This window comes from Ranitomeya variabilis, chromosome 2 (genome assembly GCF_051348905.1).
Source record: "Ranitomeya variabilis isolate aRanVar5 chromosome 2, aRanVar5.hap1, whole genome shotgun sequence".
Lineage (NCBI taxonomy): Eukaryota > Metazoa > Chordata > Amphibia > Anura > Dendrobatidae > Ranitomeya > Ranitomeya variabilis.
The window spans coordinates 349,852,886-349,874,753 of record NC_135233.1 but is presented as its reverse complement, the minus strand read 5'-3'; the positions used below and the strand labels follow the sequence as shown (position 1 = coordinate 349,874,753).

The 21,868-nt window shown below is 41.8% G+C and overlaps 1 protein-coding gene across 4 annotated transcripts in view; it reads right to left on the bottom strand.

Annotated features, from left to right (window-relative positions):
* Nucleotides 1–21,868, bottom strand: part of DPF1 (double PHD fingers 1) — a 110,997-nt gene that overhangs the window by 45,397 nt on the left and 43,732 nt on the right. For 3 of the 4 annotated variants that reach the window (XM_077285541.1, XM_077285538.1, XM_077285540.1), the window contains exons 2-3: nucleotides 3,705–3,865; nucleotides 3,045–3,152 (exon numbers count right to left, since the gene is read on the bottom strand). In XM_077285541.1, coding sequence (XP_077141656.1) covers nucleotides 3,045–3,152; nucleotides 3,705–3,789 — 193 coding nt within the window. In that variant the 5' untranslated portion in view covers nucleotides 3,790–3,865. The remainder of the gene's footprint in view (nucleotides 1–3,044; nucleotides 3,153–3,704; nucleotides 3,866–21,868) is intronic. The other variant, XM_077285539.1, reaches the window with a different exon arrangement.

The window sequence follows — 21,868 nt, the reverse complement described above, 5'->3', positions numbered from 1 at the left end:
CCATACAACGGTAAAGGTAAAGGGTACAGCAAAAAATTATTTGCATATACGTACAGGTTTCCAGCAATGGTTGTAATTAGTTCTTACAATATTCCAAATTGTACCTGAGAAAAAGTCATTAAAAAAGGAACCAGAAACTGTATGGAAATAAATCCATATGCACCCTTATTCATCAGGGGGAATGTACTCCTGGAGTCTCTTATGGAAATGTAAGAAAAGACGGGTTCTCTTGACCGCATAAAAAAAAATTGTTTGATTTTCATCCACAAAAAATGAACGATTTTCATCCACAAAAAATGGATTCTTGTCATCTGTATAGTGGTCAGTATGCAATCCGTATGGCATCAGTTTTCTCTCTTACGGTTTGCAAGGTATCCATTAAAAAAATGCATGAGGTACAGTGTTCCATATGAGATTCGTTTTTGTTTTTTAGACTTGAAAGAAACTAGGGCACACTGATTTTTTTCACACACAAATTCAGTTTCTCCCCCAAAAATGGCCACATGAACAGCCCAAGCGAATAACAGTAGTCCTAGTGCTGTCCGTGTTCTGTCCATTCAGCACTTGGACCGAAAATATGCTGATGTGAAGCTACCCTAAGGTTATGTTCATACGTAGCCTTTTTGCAGCATTTTTTGTTGTGTATTTTTATGTGTTATTTTCTGCAGAAAAGAAGCTGTGTTTTTAAGTACCGGCAAAAACTATGAGATTTCAGAAATCTCACGCACACACTTGTGTTTTTGGTTTTTTTGTCTTGACTGAATTTTAGAACATCAGCGTTTTTTAAAAATGTGCAGCGTGGCAATTCTTTCAGTGTTTTTGCAGCATTTTTTTACCCATAGAAATCAATAAAAAAATGCAAAAAAAGCACAGAAAACAGGATTTTCTGTGTTTTTGGTGAATAAAGCGAACTTTATTAAACAGGTAAAAAAAATCACATGTAATCTGCACCAAAAAAATGCACTAAAAATGCAAGAAGACCTGTTTTTTTGCCAAGAGAGCAGGTTTTGGATGCAGAAAAAAAATGCTGCAAAAGCACAATGTGTGAACATGGCCTTAAAGTTGTTGTTGAATCATAAAATATTTTAAAACTCACATCATTGAAAATAATTTATACGCATTTGTGAGAAGATATTTGCAACGGTTTCCGGATTTCTTCTTCATACAAGTCATCCTATAATTCGGAACAGTTTACGTCAAAAATGTACGGCTTAGTGTAGAAGATTGGAAATTAAAATGAATCTAAACTTGGGACTAATGTAAGAGCATCGATGCTGCAGATCACGAGGACACCATATAAATACCAGATAATAATGAAGTAATATGTCCAACAATCTTCCACTGATATAAAAGAATTGAAACTTGCGGCTGTTTGTGAACTTGGATAAAAGGGTTTAAATAAATCCTAAATTGAGAAGGGGGTCAATTACAAAGAAATATATCTTATTCCCCAAAAAAACACATATCCTACCAGTGTCCACCTCATATCGGCCCTTGGTGTTAAAAGGATTTGCGCTCAGAGAGACCTGCAAGGCATTGTGCTACTCTAGAATTAAGGCTTATACCCAGGCACCAGTCATCTCATTGAAAACTTTAAAATAAGTAAAACTGTACTAAAAAAAAAATAATATAAAAAAGTGTTAGTTTTCCCTGCAGTGCCCCCACAGGGCAAGTGAAGCATTACAAATTGCCCATTAGAATCAATGGACAGTTTTTATAATGCACAGACATGCCATTCTCCAATGGATAAGGGTACTGAAGAGAGAACTCTCCTCAATTAACTCAAAAACATAAAAATGCATTATAAAGAGGACTTAATCTACCGGATAATACTGTCAAAAGTGCAGTAATGTATTAATAAGACAAAGAAACGTGAGACTCAAAACTTCGTGAAATTTAATCTGTACATTTTTCTGCGCTCATGATTCCTTACAGACAACAGCTGTACCCTACACGTTGCTAACAAACCATCCCAGGCTTTTTTGCCTGTCCTCTCATTGAATCGAAAATTGGCTACCTCCCAGCTAGCACCGTCTCTGGCCAGCCTCCATCTACACTGACCACCCTCTAAGCACGCAACTTCATTGTTTTATCTCCAGGCTAATAATGAAGAAAACCATACTATAATCATAAACTCAACGTTACTGGTCCCAAATGACCATGCCAGTTTACAATCACATTGGCCAATCTTCATCCTTCCATAGCAGCCTACACTTTACGCTCTCTTTGCCGAGCCACCACCAAACGTCCTCCATATCTAACCACCAACTGCACCTTCTGACTGTGTAGCCTCTGATCATCGGGCTTTCAACGTGCCTTTATTTGGACTCCGTAGAACCTTCTAAACTCTTGACTCTACTTTATCTTCTGCGAGGTCTCCATCTTTTATTGCCTTGGGCAAACACAGTATCCTTATAGGGTTTGTAACAAGTTTGGAAGTATCTTTCCAATCGCTGGGGTCCGTTGGACAAACCCAGAGAACCGAGGCTCTGAATGTAGAGGACACCTCGACTCCATTCAGTCACCTCCAGCCACACGCTCCCTTCAGCTATGTCCAGTGAACCCACAGAGAATGAATGGAGTGGAGGTGTTCATGATCGACCACTGCTCCATTCACAACAGCTCCAATTCTTGGGATCGTTGGAATCAGCAATCGGGGAGTTTTCAAATCCAATCCAAATAGTGACTTCTGCCCGTTGTTATTTTCTCTTCCATTTTGAGTTCTTGGCCTTCAAAATCTCGCGGATTCCATGTAATAAACCCTTTATGTATCGCCCTCTATAACCTAGGGTCTAATAGTAAGGTCCATATCTGGCACAACTCACCTAACCATACCATGGACCATAGTTTTAATCCTAACTTGACCAACTGTTCCATGACATGGACATTTTTGGTTCCTATACGGAAACTCTACAATGCAAAGTAATATTTTACTCTTTCATATTCGCTCTTCATACTCTCCTCATACCTGATGGTCAATGTGTTGCAGGTCCCACGATGGCAGAACATGATAACACCTGGGCCCCCCCAAACTAACTTCTTACCAAGCTTAAACTCACAGGGCCTCAGACGAGGATCCTCTAATATGTCCAGCCGCCTTTTCTTCCTCCAGCATCGAGCAGGATACGTATAGATCTGCCCCGGTGATAACCCTGCAAATGAGACAGGCGAGATTCAGGGTGTTAATATAATAGTAGTTTTTCATCTCACAGTGGTATCCAAAAAAAAGAAGAGAAGCGCGTGGAACAATGCAAGGAACAGTTGGAAAATCTGAGGCGCCGAACTGGAAATTGCCAGAAAGCATGGACCATCAAAAATGTTGCAGTGGTTGGCATTTATGGCCTTTTTGTTTCCTTGCACATTGTTGGCTGCAGAATGAGTTTACTGAGAATCCGTTTCCTTTTGACAGGAGATTTATGATCACATCAAAGTTCAGCTAAACTTTCATGTGGAATGTGGTGAGAAATCAGATCAGAAAAAGACACACAAAATAGTTACAAAAATACCCCAAAAATGAATTCATTAACAGAGTTAACTAAATCTGCAGACAGCAGTGTGCAGGGAGACAAAAAGGCAATAAAATAATTTTTAGCTCAAAATGTATCCATTTAAGTAAAAAAAAAAAAAAAAGATATGTCCCTGAGGTGTCTTTGTCCTTGGGCTCTTTTCCACCTATCTGGCCATGACGTTGTGTTCCTTCATACCTGGTCCTCTGTGTGTTTTCTCCATCCAGATATAGCAGTTGTTCTGGGCCACACCAGTCTGGGAGTCCAGGAACGGCAGCCTCATACTTCTCTCTGCGCACAGACGGGCGTTATAACTGCGGCAATGTTCTATGGCCTCCCGGTAGAAGTCCTCTCCCAGCCTGCAGGGACAAAAGACCCTCCATGTTAGTTTGGGCTCATTATGCTATAGCCCCCAATGTGTCCACTTTGGCATTTTCATGCTGGATTACCCAATAACTTATATTTCAGCGTGCATTAAAGGGGTCCTTTGGGAACTTTTTTTCATTAAATGGTCTAAAAATCATTTTTGCAATTAGGCTTCATTAAAAATTTTGGATTATTTGGCTTTTACAGACCCTTTATTTCCCCACGCATTCAACTGTGATGTGGTCTGTAATCATAAATCCGCTTAGAAGAGCTTAAAAAAAGACAAAGAGCAATCTCCCCTGTCAAAACAAGCTCACTGATGGATTCTCAGTTCACTCATTTTGAAGCCAGCAACAGAAAGGCTACAGAAGCAAAAAGGTGCAAAAATTTATAATGAAACTGAATTGCAAAAATTATTTTAGTCCCAAATTCATGCATTTAAAGGGAATCTTTCACCATAAAAATGCAGTGTAATCTGCAGGCAGCATGTTATAGAGCAGGGGGAGCGGGGTAGATTGATATATCGTATAGTGGGTAAAGATTTAGTGTAATTAGTGTTTTAGTCATTTAAAGGGACTCTGTCACCTGAATTTGGAGGGAACAATTTTCAGTCATATGGGCGGGGTTTTCGGGTGTTTGATTCACCTTTTCCTTACCCGCTGGCTGCATGCTGGCTGCAATATTGGATTGAAGTTCATTCTCTGTCCTCTATAGTACACGCCTGCGTAAGGCAAGATTGCATTGTGCAGGCATGTACTACGGAGGACAGAGAATGAACTTCAATCCAATATTGCAGCCAGCGGGTAAGGAAAGGGTGAATCAAACACCCGAAAACCCCGCCCATATGACTGAAAATTGTTCCCTCCAAATTCAGGTGACAGAGTCCCTTTAATCCTTTGCTGTTTCTGGGATTTTCGGTCCAGTGGATGGTCCTTTCAGCACCACACATTTTGGGAGAGTTGTTTTGAAATATACGCCAAAAGTCACCAAATCTTTGCACTGTTCAGCATTGTGTAAAAATGTTGCGACTATTCAGTGTTTTATGCCAGAATCTGACTTAAATAATTTGATGTATCGGCCCCTTATGTATATAGGATCAAAATATTTCTCATAAACAGACTTCACATTAATATTATTGATTTATATATCCGCAAGATCCGCTATAATATGTAGCCACCAATCAGAAGCCTCAGTGGTGAAAGTATAGATACCAGTTTCCATTGTAAGCCGCCTCGCCCAGCACACTCCTCCTAAACTAAACCTGTCAATTCGACATCTCTATCTATATCTTTTTTTCATCAGTATTTGGAAGCCAAAACCAGAAGAGGAACAATCAGAGGTAAAGTATAACACGTCATCACTTCTGTATTTTTCACCCGCTCCTGGTTATGGCTTACAAATACTGATATAAAATACTGAAAGTGGCCTTATCCTTATATATTGCTCTAAATTGTAGTATATGGCAGTATACTATAGCATAAATTAGGACACCCCAACAAATTTTTCAGAAAACTTTTAGCTTCCTTTCACAATCAACATTTTCTATGGGATACAATACTACAAAATACTGATTGCAAATAAGATGTGCTACTTTGCACTCCCCAAAAAAGTAATTTCCCTAACAAATTGATTCTATGTTGCGAATATGAGTACACCCCAATGGAAGGCTTAATAGCAAAGCTAAAATTTAGACTATAGAATTCTAATGAACAAGAATTCAAGTCTAATTATTTATTTATTAAACAGGTGTCCAGCAGATAGTTGAGTATAAAAGGAGATTAATCAAAACCCCTTTCAATTTTCTGTTGTAAGCAACGGCACCACATGGAAGAGAAATGTCACATGACATAAGAAAAAAATTAGATAGGCTGGGAAAAAAAAATAGTGCAATTGGGTCTTATCCGATATACATTCAGAATTAAGAATAGCAGATTATTCTAACCTGATCCATAGATAGACAACATTTTAGAATGTTGTTCAGCTGCTGCGAATCCACGGGTCGTCAAACCACTTGCAATAGAAACCAGTGGACTTGTTCGTGCTGCTGATTATTGAAGATGCCAATTTCAGAAAATTAATTAGACATGCAATTTTATTTGACACTTTTCGAAGTATAATACACTTTTTCCTCAGGAAAAACCATACAAGTCCTGTAGAGTTTTTCCTGAGGAAGACATGTATTATACTTCGAAACCGCATGTCTAATTAATTTTCTGAAATTGGCATCTTCAATGATGAGCAGCGCGAACAAGTCCTCAAATCCTTCCTGATTTTTATAAGAAACAGAATAATTTATTTATAAAGGTGAAGGCTACAAGAAGATCAGCAAATCTTTACTTATCAGTGAGAATATTGTAGTAAAAGTGAGAGATAGAGACATCCAGGTCGACCACAGAAGTTAGAACCTCAACAGGAGTGTCTTATGATGTGAAGGGCTGAAGAAAATCGATATACAAGTTCACTTCAATAAGCTAGAGAAGTGGAAATTTAAACCGGGGCTAGAGTTTCCCGTGACACAATACGGCGTACATTGCAGAGGGACGGCATGCATGGGTGTCGTCCACAAAGGAAGCATCTCCTAAAGCCCATGCACAAAAAAGCCGTCTACAATTTGCCAGGGCCCATGCTAAAAAATATGAAGACTACTGGGACTCTATACTCTGGAACTGATGGTTTCAAAACTTTATGGTGAGGAGTACAAAGAAAATTCATGGTGCCTACAGTGAAACATGGTGGCAGTGTCCTTATGTAAGGTCATATGAGCACTGCAGGTGTCATTGATGGTTTCATGAAATCACAGATTTAATGTTCTGTATTGAAAGAGAAGATGCTGCCATCACTCTGTGTCCTTGGTAGACGTGTACTTTTCCAACATAACAATGATCAAAAACACACATCTAAGACCACATTTGCAGTTCAGAAGAAGAACAGGTTGAAAGTGATTCAGTGGCTAAGTGTCTCCGGATCTGAACCCAAATGAATGCTTATGAGGAATTCTGATGAGACAAGTAGTCATCACTCTCCATCCAGCATCCAGGCTCTAGAAGAGGTTATTCTTGAAGTATGGAAAAAAGATAGATGCTGCAATATGTCACCAACTTTTTCCTTCCAGGCCTAGAAGACTTGGTGCGGTCCTTAACAAATCATGGAGGTCATGCAAAATACTAGATAAAGTAGTTTTACGGGTGGTGTATTCATTTTTGCATATTCTAATTTAAGTAAAACTGAAGATTTTGTAATTAAAGTTATTTTATTAGCCTTTCATGTTACTAAAAAAAAACGTTCTGTGAAACTCAGTCTTGTCAAAATATTGGAAACGGTTCTTGGCTTCAGTAGGATATTGATTAAAATCTTACTTTTCAAAGGGGGTGTACTCATTTATGCTGAGCACTGTGTATATGTATATATGCATATATATATTGTACCCACGTGGAAATGTGCATTTGCTATAGTACTGTAGAACCCATGAGAAGCATGGGGCTCGGATTAGGCTAGGCCTTCTATACCTAACCGTCACCACTGACCACATAAACTTCCATATGGCTCCTTCTCTAAAATCTTAGCAATATGAAGGGGAAAACAGTCAGAATGGTTTCTGCTAAATAGAATCTTGGTTTTCTAAAAGTGGATATCACAATACATTGTTATAGAACACTTATATCCAGTGAGGCTGGTGTACTTACGCTGACAATCCAAGTCAGTAATTCAGTATAATCCGGATGCTTAAATGAGTTGGAGCTGGGCTGCAAAACGAATTATTCATCTATTCTAGGTTTTCAAAGCAAATCCTTCAGCCTCATCAGGTGTAAGATATCTCTTTCCTAATTTATGCAGCAGATATGCTAAAATATAACTCCCCCCCCACACCCAATACTCCTAACCACATCCCCGTCTCTTAACCCCAGTGATGGGGGGGATACAGCTACGAACAAGAGCAGATAATTCTCCTTGACTTCCAATGAGCAGACGTTATCTAGAGTATAATTGTAAAGCCTGTACTACAGGGCTCTTCTCACATCTGCTGGTGTGAACATTTCGGTTTACTCAGTCCAGGTGCAGATTATGGAGTGATAAAATATTCGGGTGTGAAATATTGCCTGAATAATTATCGTGCTTATTAGCAGCTTCTGAGACAGAAAAAAAAAAATGACTTAACGAGCACTGAAACTGCAAAACATACTGTATACCCAAATACTAAGGGCACTCCCATGTTAGTCAAATCCAGTATCATGACCATTTCACCTATCTCCACCAAAATTGGCGGAGCTGGGCCGGGATAGGTCAATCATTTGGTCTTGTTTCTATGTAGAAGGTATGACTTTTTGGCTGAAATTAGTCAATGAAGACTACTTCTGGACTTCTCTGAACATTAGATGAGTGTGATCGGATAGCACTCGTTGCAACTGGTTCTGAACTGATAGCACTGCTGGACATCTTCCAATTTCGAAGGGAAGTAGGAATGATGTGTCTTTCAACTGTTCCACTAATTTTCCTTGGCTGACCCCTGTGTCTACGGTCCTCAACTTTGTCCAATTGTTGGTGCTTCTTTAAAAGAACTTGTAGAGGACGTCTTAAAACCCTATCCAGCACTGATATCTTTGCCTGGGAAAGAACTTGCTGATGCAGTATAACTACCTGGTACATTGTTACTGTGCTCAGTCTTGCCATGGAATATGACCTGTGATATGACACCGTCTTCCACAACCTCACCTTTGCAGCAGAATTTTGCCCAATGTTTAGCCTACTACACAACTACTCCTATTTCACTTAATGACTGTGTTTCAATCTATAAATGACATGATGATTATTATCACCTGCTTGGTATAACTGGTTACTCATATACCTGAGTATAATATTACAAATTTCCTGACTTTGTGCGAGTGTCACTAAATATTAATTTAATTTACTTTTTCATTCATTCACTTTGCATTTTGTTAAATGCTAAAAAAAATATATATATTAACATTTCTGGTTTGTTTGTTTTTTTTAAACCATTCTTATTTTGAAGCATTTTTAAGCTAAAACTTTTGCACAATGCTGTATGTCTCTCCTAGACCAATATTACCTTTAATCTCTTTTAGACCACTGGTGGAACATCTATATTTCTCCTAAACAAAAGGTGGTACACCGGTATCAGCGCTTCATCCATTCAAGACCTATTGTGTCATCTCATCATCTCACCGAAACCACCAGAACCTCTCCCTGTACATTATTGCAATTATTTAATCTCACCTTGACAAATGGGAACACATTTTTATCAAAAACAATAAATAATGATCACCTGTCTATCCCCAGGTGCATTTCTTAATTTTTCCTACAGCACTAGTGTTTCTTCTCCAACTCCATTGGTGCACAAATGTCATCAATGTATCTTTCACTGTGCAGTAGACGATTGATGTTACCGCCTCATCATTTGTAGATCAGAAATTGGTAAGGATCATGAAAATTAATACTGAGTAAAACAGGCCCATACCTCTGGAACCAAGTGCCAGAATTAAGAAAAAAGCATAACCCCCCCCCCAAAAAAAAAAAAAAAAAAACAAAAACAAAACAAAACAAAAAGAAACAAAAACAAAACAAGGATTGCTCAGTGGAGCAGCAGCAGAAACGAAATAAGAACACAGACCGGACACTTCTGGCCTTGTGACAGGTTCTCTTTAATTGTTCTCAGTAGGTCACACTAGTATCCATTCACCTCTCCTAGTACGCTACTATTAGGTCTTCATTTACTATCAGGTCTTCATCTCTCCCAGTGCACTGCTGTTAGGTCTTCATCTCTCCCAGTGCTCTGCTGTAAGGTCTTCATCTTTCCCAGTGCACTGCTTTTAGGTCTTCATCTCTCCCAGTGCACTGCTCTAAGGTCTTCATCTTTCCCAGTGCACTGCTGTAAGGTCTTCATCTCTCACAGTGCACTGCTGTAAGGTCTTCATTTCTCTTAGCGCACTGCAGGCAAGTCTTCATCTCTGCCAGTGCACTGCAGGCAGGTCTTCATCTATCATGGTGTACTGCAGTCACATCGTGCACTGCTGGCAGGCCTTCATCTCTCCTAATGTCCTACTGTCAGGTCTCCATTTCTTGGTAAACTGCTGGTGGGTCTTCCTCTCTACTATTGCACTGCTGGCAGGTCTTCATCTCTCCTAGTGTACTGCTGGCAGGTCTTCATCTCTCGTAGTGCAGTGCTGGCATCTTTTCATCTATTGCAGTACACTGCTGGCAGCTCTTCATCTCTCCTACTGCACTTCTGGCAGGTATTCATCTCGTAGTGCAGTGCTGGCATGTTTTCATCTCTCCTAGTGTACTGCTTGCAGGTCTTCATCTCTTGCAGCATAGTGCTGACAGGTCTTCATCTCTTGTAGTGCACTGCTGGCAGGTCTTCATCTCTTGCAGCGTACTGCTGGCAGGTCTTCATCTCTCCTAGTACACTGCTGGCAGGTGTTCATCTCTTGTTATGCACTTCTGGCAGGTATTCATCTCGTAGTGCAGTGCTGACATGTTTTCATCTCTCCTAGTGCACTGCTGGCAGGTCTTCATCTCTCCTAGTACACTGCTGGCAGGTCTTCATCTCTTGTAGTGCACTGCTGGCAGGTCTTCATCTCTTGTAGTGCACTGCTGGCAGATCTTCATCTCTTGTACTGCACTTCTGTCAGGTCTTCATCTCTCCTAATGCTCTACTGTCAGGTCTCCATTTCTTAGTGAACTGCTGGCAAATCTTCATCTTTTGTAGTGTACTGCTGGCAGGTCTTCATCTCTCCTAGTGCACTGCTGGCATGTTTTCATCTATCCTAGTGCACTTCTGGCAGGTCTTCATCTCTTGTAGTGCACTGCTGTAAGGTCTTCATCTCTCCTAGTGCACTGCTGGCAGGTCTTCATCTCTTGTAGTGCATTTCTGTCAGGTCTCCATTTCTTAGTGAACTGCTGGCGGGTCTTCCTCTCTACTAGTGCACTGCTGGCAGATCTTCATCTTTTGTAGTGTACTGCTGGCAGGTCTTCATCTCTCCTAGTGCACTGCTAGCAGGTCTTCATCTCTCCTAGTGCACTAATGTCTTTTCTACATCTCTCCTATTTCACTGCTGTCGTATCTGCATCCCTCCAAATGCACTACAATTGCTACATCAGAATCTTCAATATTCCGTGGTCACAAAGGCTTCCAAGGACAAATCTACAAAATCAGGATCCATCATGGGTGAATCTGAGACAATTTAAAAATCAATTTTGACATGTCATAAGGAGAATGCAAAGTACTGTACACAGACCTATGCATTTATAAGTATACACAAATATGTATGCAGATTCCTGCTCTGTTATATAAGCTTGCGCTTTACATTCTCAATGAATTCCTCTGGGAGGACTGATTGGAGCTTTGAGGGAACATAAAATTGCATTTGCTGCATAAAGAAATTCAGGTATGAAATGAATTATTCATTGGGTAAAGCCTGAAAAATCACAATTAACTGCTCCCATCCTTATCCAGGGAGCAAATGCACCCAGAATACAGGAGACTTAAAGCTAGACAGTAAAATATGTTGCCCCTCAGTGGAATCAAAGCCTCCGAAGGTTAACATGGCCTTACATTTTGCAAGGAATGTCTAGATCCCCTACAAGCAACATGGTTCAATAATAATAATAATAATTATATTATATATTATAAATATATTATATATTATATATATAATAATAAGAATTCCTATACTATGGGTCCTTACACTAAAGCATATAGGACAAGGGGGTCCTACTGAAGTTGATAAGACGGCTGTTATTATAGAAGTGATTGCTTTAATTACAAAACTCCTTTAAAGCTTGTGGATGGAAGTTGTATTATTTTTCAGGATTCTGCATAGAGTCAGGAAGGGTATAAAAAGTTATAAAAACTTATACTCACCTGTCCTAAACCCACCCTTTACATGTCCTTCCACGGCAGCATAGTCAGGCCTAACAAGCGCCCGAAGTTGTGAAGCCCAAAGAGTTGTTTGGAGTACCTCAGCGAGCAAAGGACCTGAGAGAGCAGAGGGCCTGAGAGAGCGGATGGACCTGAGCGACTGGAGGACGTGAGCGATTGGAGGACCTGAGCAAGCGGAGGACCTAAGAGAGTGAAGGATCTGAGAGAGCGGAGGACCTGAGAGCTAAGGATTTGAGCAAGCAGAGGACCTAAGAGAGCGGTGGATCTGAGCTACCAGAGGACCTGTCAGAGAGCAGCAGCGGGAGCAAATGTGAGAGGCAAGCCTAGAGCAGCTGAGTATAAGCTTTTATTTCGTTATAACCCATTCCTGGCCCTCCATTTATTAAGCTTTGGGGTCTGTAGAAAAATCTCTTTTCAATTAAATTTTAATCTGGATGGAATTAATTCAGCTTCAATTGAATCTCCTGGCCAAAATTAATGTTTGGAAATTAGCTTATCCCTAATGCTGAACTACTGTGGCCTCTAATTTTTTTTTTTTTTTAGAGAGGACTACTCATTTTTTTTGTCTGTATCTTTAAGATAATACAATATGGTGTTTTGTTTATTTACAATCTCTCTTTTTTTTTTCTTTCCTACACCTATGATGTTTCGGGATCAGCTTTTTCCAGATCTCGTAGTCAGCAATCTTCATCTATCCCCATTCACCCCCCTTATCAATCCCGACCTGAAACACCCCCCTAACTTCGCCTATACTCCCCCCACCAGCGTGCTCCACCGCAGCCAGGCCTGAAGCCTGGGGTGGCTGCAATTCCCAAATCTGAGTCTGCTCCCATCCAGTGATCTGTCACCATGGAGAACAGTCGTAATATCCAAATAATACTGTCTAATACTAGGTGTACAGGGGAGGGCGGTGGGGGTGGTATGTGTCAGGATTTCTACGGTATTAAAGCACACTCCTCCCCCTCACCCCATCTCACCCTTCCTTCCCAGGGCTGCACGTTCTCTTCACGTATATCTCTTTCTTCATATCCTCCCTGTGTTCTTGACCTGCCTTATCCGTCCTTGCGCCCAGCACCCCCTCTAGTAGGCCTCATTCCTCATGCAGAGCTATCACAATACAGTTTACAGCCTTAATAATGCATAAATATACAGCGGACCATACAGGCCCAATAAATTAGCGGATATAATTTTATATATTGTAATAAAACCAGCTTTTCTGAATTCAATGTAAGGATGAATTAAAAAGAAAAGAAAAAAACAGTAATAGACATAAATGCCCCGAGACTATTATGTACATGAACCCTTTTAAGGCTACTACTTAAAATTGCTGTAAAAATAAAAAAAGATAGTCCTCTAAAGCAGTAGTTCTCATTATTCCTAAGACTAATTCCCGTACATGAAAGTACCTCCCAAGGCTATGATAATACACAGTCCGAAACGTGGCATCTACTCAATGGGGTACATGTACCACAGGATGACAATTTGGGGAGGTAGACATACAAAGACAACACATGTACAAAATCCAAATTCTGATCTAGATCACACTTCATTTACACCAGATCTCGGTGTATTGAGGTTCCAATCTCTTTATAAGGTGTGGTGAAGGAAATAAGTATTTGATCCCTTGCTGATTTTGTAAGTTTGACCACTGACAAAGACATGAACAGCCTATAATTTTAAGCCCTTCATGACCTTGGGATTTTCCGTTTTTCAGTGTTCGTTTTTCGCTCCCCTCCTTCCCAGAGCCATAACTTTTTTATTTTTCCGTCAATATAGCCATGTGAGGGCTTATTTTTTGCGGGACGAGTTGTACTTTTGAACGACATCATTGGTTTTACCATGTCGTGTACTAGAAAACGGGAACAAAATTCCAAGTGCGGTGAAATTGTAAAGAAAGTGCAATTCCACGCGTGTTTTTTGTTTGGCTTTTTTGCTAGGTTCACTAAATGCTAAAACTGACCTGCCATTATGATTCTCCAGGTCATTATGAGTTCATAGACATCAAACATGTCTAGGTTCTGTTTTATCTAAGTGGTAAAAATAAAATTTCAAACTTTGCCAAAAAAAAATAAATTGCGCCATTTTCCGATACCCGTAGCGTCTCCATTATTCGTGATCTTGGGTTGGGTGAGGGCTTATTTTTTGCGTGCCGAGCTGACGTTTTTAATGATACCATTTTGGTACAGATACGTTATTTTGATCGCCTGTTATTGCATTTAATGCAATGTCGCGGCAACCAAAAAAACGTAATTTGGGAGTTTCGAATTTATTTCTCGCTACGCCATTTAGCGATCAAGTTAATCCTGAATGCAGCGATACCAAATATGTGTATATTTTATTTTTTTATTGTTTTATTTTGAATGGGGTGAAAGGGGGGGTGATTTAAATTTTTACATTTTTTTATTTTTTCATATTTTTTTAAACATTTTTTTTTTACTTTTGCCATGCTTCAATAGCCTCCATGGGAGGCTAGAAGCTCGCACAACTCGATCGGCTCAGTTACATAGGAGCGATGCTCAGATCTCTCCTATGTAGCTGAATGCTATGAGCTCCGACCACAGGGTGGCGCTCACAGCAAGCCGGCATCAACAACCATAGAAGTCTCAAGGAGACCTCTGGTTGTCATGCCGACGCATCGCTGACCCCCCAGGGGTCAGCGATGAGTGCATTTCTGGCCAGATGGCCGGAAGCGGTAGTTAAATGCCGCTGTCAGCGTTTGACAGCGGCATTTAACTAGAAAAAAAGCGCCGGGTGGATCGCAATTCCACTCACCACTATTGCGCGCACATGTCAGCTGTACAAAACAGCTGACATGTCCCGGCTTTGATGCGGGCTCACCGCTGGAGCCCGCATCAAAGCAGAGGATCTGACCTCGGATGTACTATCCAGTCCAAGGTCAGAAAGGGGTTAAGGGTAGGTTAATTTTAACATTGAGAGATAGAATATCAAAAATCAAATCCAGAAAATCACATTGTATAAATTATATAAATGTATTTGCATTTTGCAATGCAAAATAAGTATTTGATTCCCTACCAAACATTACGAGTTCTGGATCCTACAGACCAGTTTGACCTGCAATAAAGACAGCTGTCAAAGGCCAGTCTCACACGTCCACATTTTTCCGGTACGTGAAGAAACGGTCCCGGAGCTATCCGTGTCCGTGTGTCCGGGTGTGCACGTGCAGCGCCCCAGAGTCCTGGTTGTTGCAGTAATGTCGTTCTTCCACCAGGGGGAGTGATATTACGTCTGATGGCAATAAAGGAGATCTTCCTACCAGGTATCACAAACCATACACCACACTTCACACTCCAGTCCACCAGGAGGAGCCTTGCTTCTATCTACTAGGACACTCCTCACAATAGGGTAAAACTGGTGGGCTGGATAGAAAGCGAGAGAGAAGCTGACTGGGCTTTGCCCAGGCAACACCTGTCAGGCAGACAGGGGGAAAGGAGGAACATCGGAGCTGCAGACAGAGAGTCCCTGGCAGGGGTGGGATCCTGCCAGAGGCCTAGATAGAAGGCTACGGAGCTGCGCCTGCCCCACGTGCGGCAGCATCCTAAGAAAGGACAAGAAGAGAATGGTATTGTAGCGGGTGAGAAACGAAGTCATAGCACAAGGAGATAAAACCAGAAGGAGTTCTGCCCTGTAAAACTGTAATAGGCTGCCTCCTTCTGAGGCGCAGAAGCCGGTGGCCGGAACACCGAGGGAGCAACCGTCTCCAAGCCTTGCTCCAGAGACCGGCAGGACAGTCGATTCCAAGTCGGCTGCCCGACCTTAATACCCAGGAGGCACGGTGGCAACTGTGGGGGCCGGGGCGTCTCTAGGGTGCCTGTAAAAAGCCTCAGGCCATCAGTCATACGGGTTTGTCCTATCCATACCATCTGGGGGACAGAGAGGAAGACATAACATCTAGAACATCTACAACAGTTGTGAGGACCTTACCGAGAAGCTCAGCAGGGAGGTACTACAACACACAGGCGCTAGAGGAAGGCTACTGATTTCCACCTGGATAAGGGGACTCAGGATTTGCCTTCAGACCGGCTGGACTCTGCCTACCCTGTGGTTTGTACCCTGGACTGTGGATGCTGAAGCCTCCAGTAAAGGTAAAGAGACTGCAACCTTGTGTCCTCGTTATTCACTACGCCTTACATCAACCACCATCACTCCCTACACTTCTGGGAAGCCCTGGGGATACACTTCACCTGTGGGAAGGTATACCATCTAGCTGCCATCACATCACCCCAGCGGACCCCTAAGCAGCGTTGGTCACCCTGACCGAATACCACAGGTGGCGTCACGAACATTATCCCCTTTAAAGACCTTTCGGACGTCCCTAGGGCCACGGACCGGGTCAGCCACCGTGACATCCCCCTTGAGAACCGAAGGACCCGGTACTGAGTACCCCATTGCCCTTACGTGGGGGCGATCCACACGTAGGCCATCCGTGTGTCATCCGTGTGCTGTCTGTGTGTCCGTGTTTCTCATCCGTGTGCTGTCCGTGTCCGTGTTTTGAAACAATTTGTTTCAATTTTAACCCTATGACTTTAAAAAAGCACACGGACGGCACACGTATGGCATCTGTGTGCGGTACGTGTTTACACGCACCCATTGACTTTAATGGGTCCGTATGATCCGTGTGATCCCACGAACACTGACATGTCTCCATGTTTTGCACACGGACACACGGTCCGTGAAAACACGATGACATGTGCAGAGACACATTCAATTTAATGTGTCTACGTGTGTCAGTGTCTCCGGTACGTTAGGAAAATGTCAACCTCTACAACATGGGCAAGACTAAACAGTTTTCTAAGGATGTCAGTGACAAGATCATAGACCTGCACAAAGTAGGAATGGTCTACAAAACCATAAGTAAGACTCTGGGTGAGAAGGAGACAACTGTTGGTGCAATAGTAAAAGAATATGGAAGAAATACAAAATGACTGTCAATCGACATTGATCTGGGGCACCATGCAAAATCTCACCTCGTGGGGCATCCTTGATCATGAGGAAGGTGAGAGATCAGCCTAAAACTACACAGGGGGAACTTGTTAATGATCTCAAGGCAGATGGGACCACAGTCACCAAGAAAACCATTGGTAACACATTAAGCTGCAAAGGTTTAAAATCCTGCAGTGACCGCAATGTGCCCTGCTCAAGAAGGCACACGTGCAGGCCCGTCTGAAGTTTGACAATGAACACCTGGACGATTCTGTGAGTGATTGGGAGAACGTGCTGTGGTCAGATGAGACAAAAATTGAAGTCTTTGGCATGAACTCAAGTCGCCGTGTTTGGAGGAAGAGAAATGCTGCCTATGACCCAAAGAACACCATCCCCACTGTCAAGCATTGAGGTGAAAACATTATATTTTGTGGGTGTTTCTCTGCTAAGGGCACAAGACTACTTCACCGCATCAATGGGAGTATAGATGGAGCTATGTACTGTAAAATCCTGAGTGACAACCTACTTCCTTCCGCCAGGACATTAAAAATGGGTCGTGGCTAGGTCTTCCAGCAAGACAATTACCCAAAACATACAGCCAAGGCAACAAAGGAGAGGCTCAAAAAGAAGCACATTAAGGTCCTGGAGTGGCCTAGCCAGTCTCCAGACCTTATTCCCATAGAAAACGTATGGAGGGAGTTGAAGCTCTGAGTTGCCAAGCGACAGCCTCAAAATCTTAATGATTTAGAGATGATCTGCAAAGAGGAGTGGACCAAAATTCCTCCTGGCATGTGGGCAAACATCATCATCAACTACAAAAAACGTCTGACTGCTGTGCTTGCCAACAAGGGTTTTGCCACCAAGTATTAAGTCTTGTTTACCAGAGGGCTCAAATACGTATTTCTCACTGCAAAATGCCCATAAATTTATATAATGTGAATTTCTGGATTTTATTTTTGATATTCTATCTCTCCTTGAAAAAATTAACCTACCCTTAAAATTATAGACTGTTCATGTCTTTGTCAGTGGGCAAACTTACAAAATCAGCAAGGGATCAAATAATAATTTCCTTCACTGTATATCTAATATATAAAGCTGAATGTGTGTGTGTATGTGTGTATGTCCGGGATTGGCATCTGCACCGTCGCAGCTACAGCCACAAAATTTTGCACAGTCACACGTCTGGACCCTGAGAGCGTCATAGGCTATGTTGTGAAGCGAAATTTTAAGCCCGCACGTTCCAATTCACCAAACAATTTTGCCCCTATCTACATAATATGGAAAAAGTGAAAGGAAAAGTGTTGGAGGCAAATTGACAGCTGCCAGATGTGAACAAGGGGGACTTAAAGAGTTAGAGCGATGGCACCAAAGAGTATATACCGTACAGTTGCTAAGGTGGGGCCCCGACATGGGATACTCACCACACACGGGGATATGAACACACACACAAAATGCGCCACACACTACCACGTGCTTGAACACATATACCACCCTCAGCACACATTTCACCACACATACACCAACCTCGCCACATAAAAGTCGAAACACAAAAGTCGCCGCTCAAAACTCGCCACGTGCAAAACTCGCCACATGCAAAACTAGGCTCACGCAAAACTCGCCACACGTGCAAAACTCACCTCATGGATAACTCGCCACACACAAAACTTGCACACGTGGAAAAATTGCCACATGCACAAAAGTTGCCTCACACAAAACTTGCACATACTCAAAACGTACCACACATAAAACTCGCCACGCCCAAAACTCGCCATGCGCAAAACTTGCTGCACACAACTTGCTACACTAACCTGTCACATGCAACTCGACACACAAAAAGTTGCTAAACGCATGTCGCCACACAAAACTCATCTCACAAAAGTCGCTACATGCATGTCACCACACACAACTCAACACACACAATTTGACACATAAAACTCGCCCTAAAACACACACAAGTCTAGTATTATCCTTCAAAAATAAAAATCTGATTAATAAGCAGACAAACTGCAAGAGCAACAAATGTACCATATAGGAAATACGGCAGCTGTCAGTCACATGACCTGTCTATTATGTGTATGTGTGAGCGAATATATACTGCCAGGGGGGAGGGCTTCCTGTTGGCTGGGGATTTATCAGGCTGCCAATTTAGCTTTCAAATACTGAGGTAAAAATACTGAGCAAATAACGTGTGAACGAGGTCTAATACAGGAGATGACACACAGATATATACTATATACAGGAGATGACACTCAGGTATATACTATATACAGGGGAGATGACACAAACATATATACTATATACAGGGGAGATGACTCACAGGTATATACTATATACAGGAGGAGATGATATACAGGTATATACTATATACAGGAGGAGATGACACACATATATACTATATACAGGGGAGATGACACACAGGTATATACTATATACAGGAGGAGATGACACACTGGTATATACTATATACAGGGGAGATGACATACAGGTACATACTATATACAGGGTAGATGACACACAGGTATATACTATATACAGGGGAGATGACACACAGGTATATACTATATACAGGGGAGATGACACACAGGTATATACTATATACAGGAGATGACACACAGGTATATACTATATACAGGAGGAGATGACATACAGGTACATACTATATACAGGAGGAGATGACATACAGGTACATACTATATACAGGGGAGATGACATACATATACTATATACCATATACAGGAGGAGACGACACACAAGTATATACTATATACAGGGGAGATGACACACGTATATACTATATACAGGAGGAGATGACACACAGGTATATACTATATACAGGGGAGATGACACACGTATATACTATATACAGGAGGAGATTCAAGAGGTAGTCACCGGGAATGGTCATCCAACAATCTTGAAGGAGTTCCCAGAGATGCTTAGCACTTGTTGGCCCTTTTGCCTTCACCCTGCGGTCCAGCTCACCCCAAACCATCTCGATTGGGTTCAGGTCTGGTGACTGTGGAGGCCAGGTAATCTGGCGTAGCACCCTATCACTCTCCTTCTTGGTCAAATAGCCCTTACACAGCCTGGAGGTGTGTTTGGGGTCATTGTCCTGTTGAAAAATAAATGATGGTCCAACTAAACGCAAACCGGATGGAATAGCATGCCGCTGCAAGGTTCAGTATGCCTTCAATTTTGAATAAATCCCCAACAGTGTCACCAGCAAAGCACCCCCACATCATCACCCCTCCTCCTCCATGCTTCACGGTGGGAACCAGGCATGGAGAGTCCATCCGTTCACCTTTTCTGCGTCGCACAAAGACACGGTGGTTGGAACCAAAGATCTAAGCACAGATTTCCACTGGTCTAATGTCCATTTCTTGTGTTCTTTAGCCCAAACAAGTCTCTTCTGCTTGTTGCCTGTCCTTAGCAATGGTTTCCTAGCAGCTATTTTACCATGAAGGCCTGCTGCACAAAGTCTCCTCTTAACAGCTGTTGTAGAGATGTGTCTGCTGCTAGAACTCTGTGTGGCATTGACCTGGTCTCTAACCTGAGCTGCTCTTAACCTGCGATTTTCTGAGGCTGGTGACTCGGATAAACTTATCCTCAGAAGCAGAGGTGACTCTAGGTCTTCCTTTCCTGGGGCAGTCCTCATGTGAGCCAGTTTCTTTGTAGCGCTTGATGGTTTTTGCCATTGCACTTGGGGACACGTTCAAAGTTTTCCCAATTTTTCAGTGTGAATGTACAATTTTCATAGTCATGTAAATACAGAAAAAATTTTAAATGAGAAGGTGTGTCCAAACTTTTGGTCTGTGCTGTATATATATATATATATATATATATATATATATATATATATATATATATATACATACATACATACATACATACATACATACATACACACACACACACACACACACACACACACACACACACACACACACACACACACACACACACACACACCTCGACATTGGAACTCCACCACCAAGAAGGAAAAGTGATATAAATATGGAAATCACAAGATCAATAGGCATGTTAATGATTAAAAAGTGGAAACCAAATTTTCAGAACTTAAAAGTCTTGGCTGCTATATGTGGGATAATGTGGTTGTGCGAAGAATGTTCGGTCACACTGAACACACTTGGGAAAATCATCGATATCCACTGCTGGCAGCTTCCTTTGCAATTGTAGATCAATAATGTCCCAGATGTGCTTTGAAAAAAATGGCCATACCACTGGTTCAACCACCAATTCAATGTACCACAGAGCTGTTTTTGTTCCTTGAAAAACAAGACTAAAGGAGTCCAACTACTCTACATTATGCTAACCCACACCATAGTTCCGAGAGTAGAATCGGTGTGACTGTCCCTCATGAAGGCTTTTTCCTGGCGTTTCCACTATGGTCTCTAGATAAAGACCTATTCAGGAATGAGTTCCACTTTTTTCTTGGATGCAAAGATAGCTGGAGATTGGTCTGAAGGCCACGTTGGCAATGCCACGAAGGCCTTCACAAGAATTGATGCTTTTGAAGCCTTTTTGAAGACAAAGAGTGATCACACCAAATATTGATTTGATTTAGATTTCTCTTTTGTTAATTTACTTTTCCTTTTGTTAATTGATAAAAATAAACTGTTAACACTTCTATATTTGAAAGCTTAAAACTTTTTGTGTCTATGGCCCCCATATGACTATATGCACTCCTGACAACAACTGGGAATATGTCTGGGATTTTCATGCACCAACACACAATGTTCCAAATGTTCTCAACTAGGGTTGAGCGAAACGGATCGGACATTTTCAAAAGTCGCCGACTTTCAGCAAAGTTGGGTTTCATGAAACCCGACCCGATCCCACTGTGGGATCGGTCATGCGGTCGGCGATCTTCGCGCCAAAGTCGCGTTTCATATGACGCTTTCCCCGCCATTTTTTCAACCAATGAAGGAGTGTGGGCAGCGTGATGACATAGGTTCCGGCTTGCTTTGTGCGGCGTCACAGGGGGTAAAGCCGACTCGATCCTAAAAAAGCAAAAGTTGCTCAACCCTATTCTCAACTAGATTCAGGTCTATGGAAGGTGAAGACCAGTCAGTGGCATTAATGCTTTTGTTATCCAGGAAGTCTACACACACTGGCTAGATGACGCAGGTCATTGTTCTGC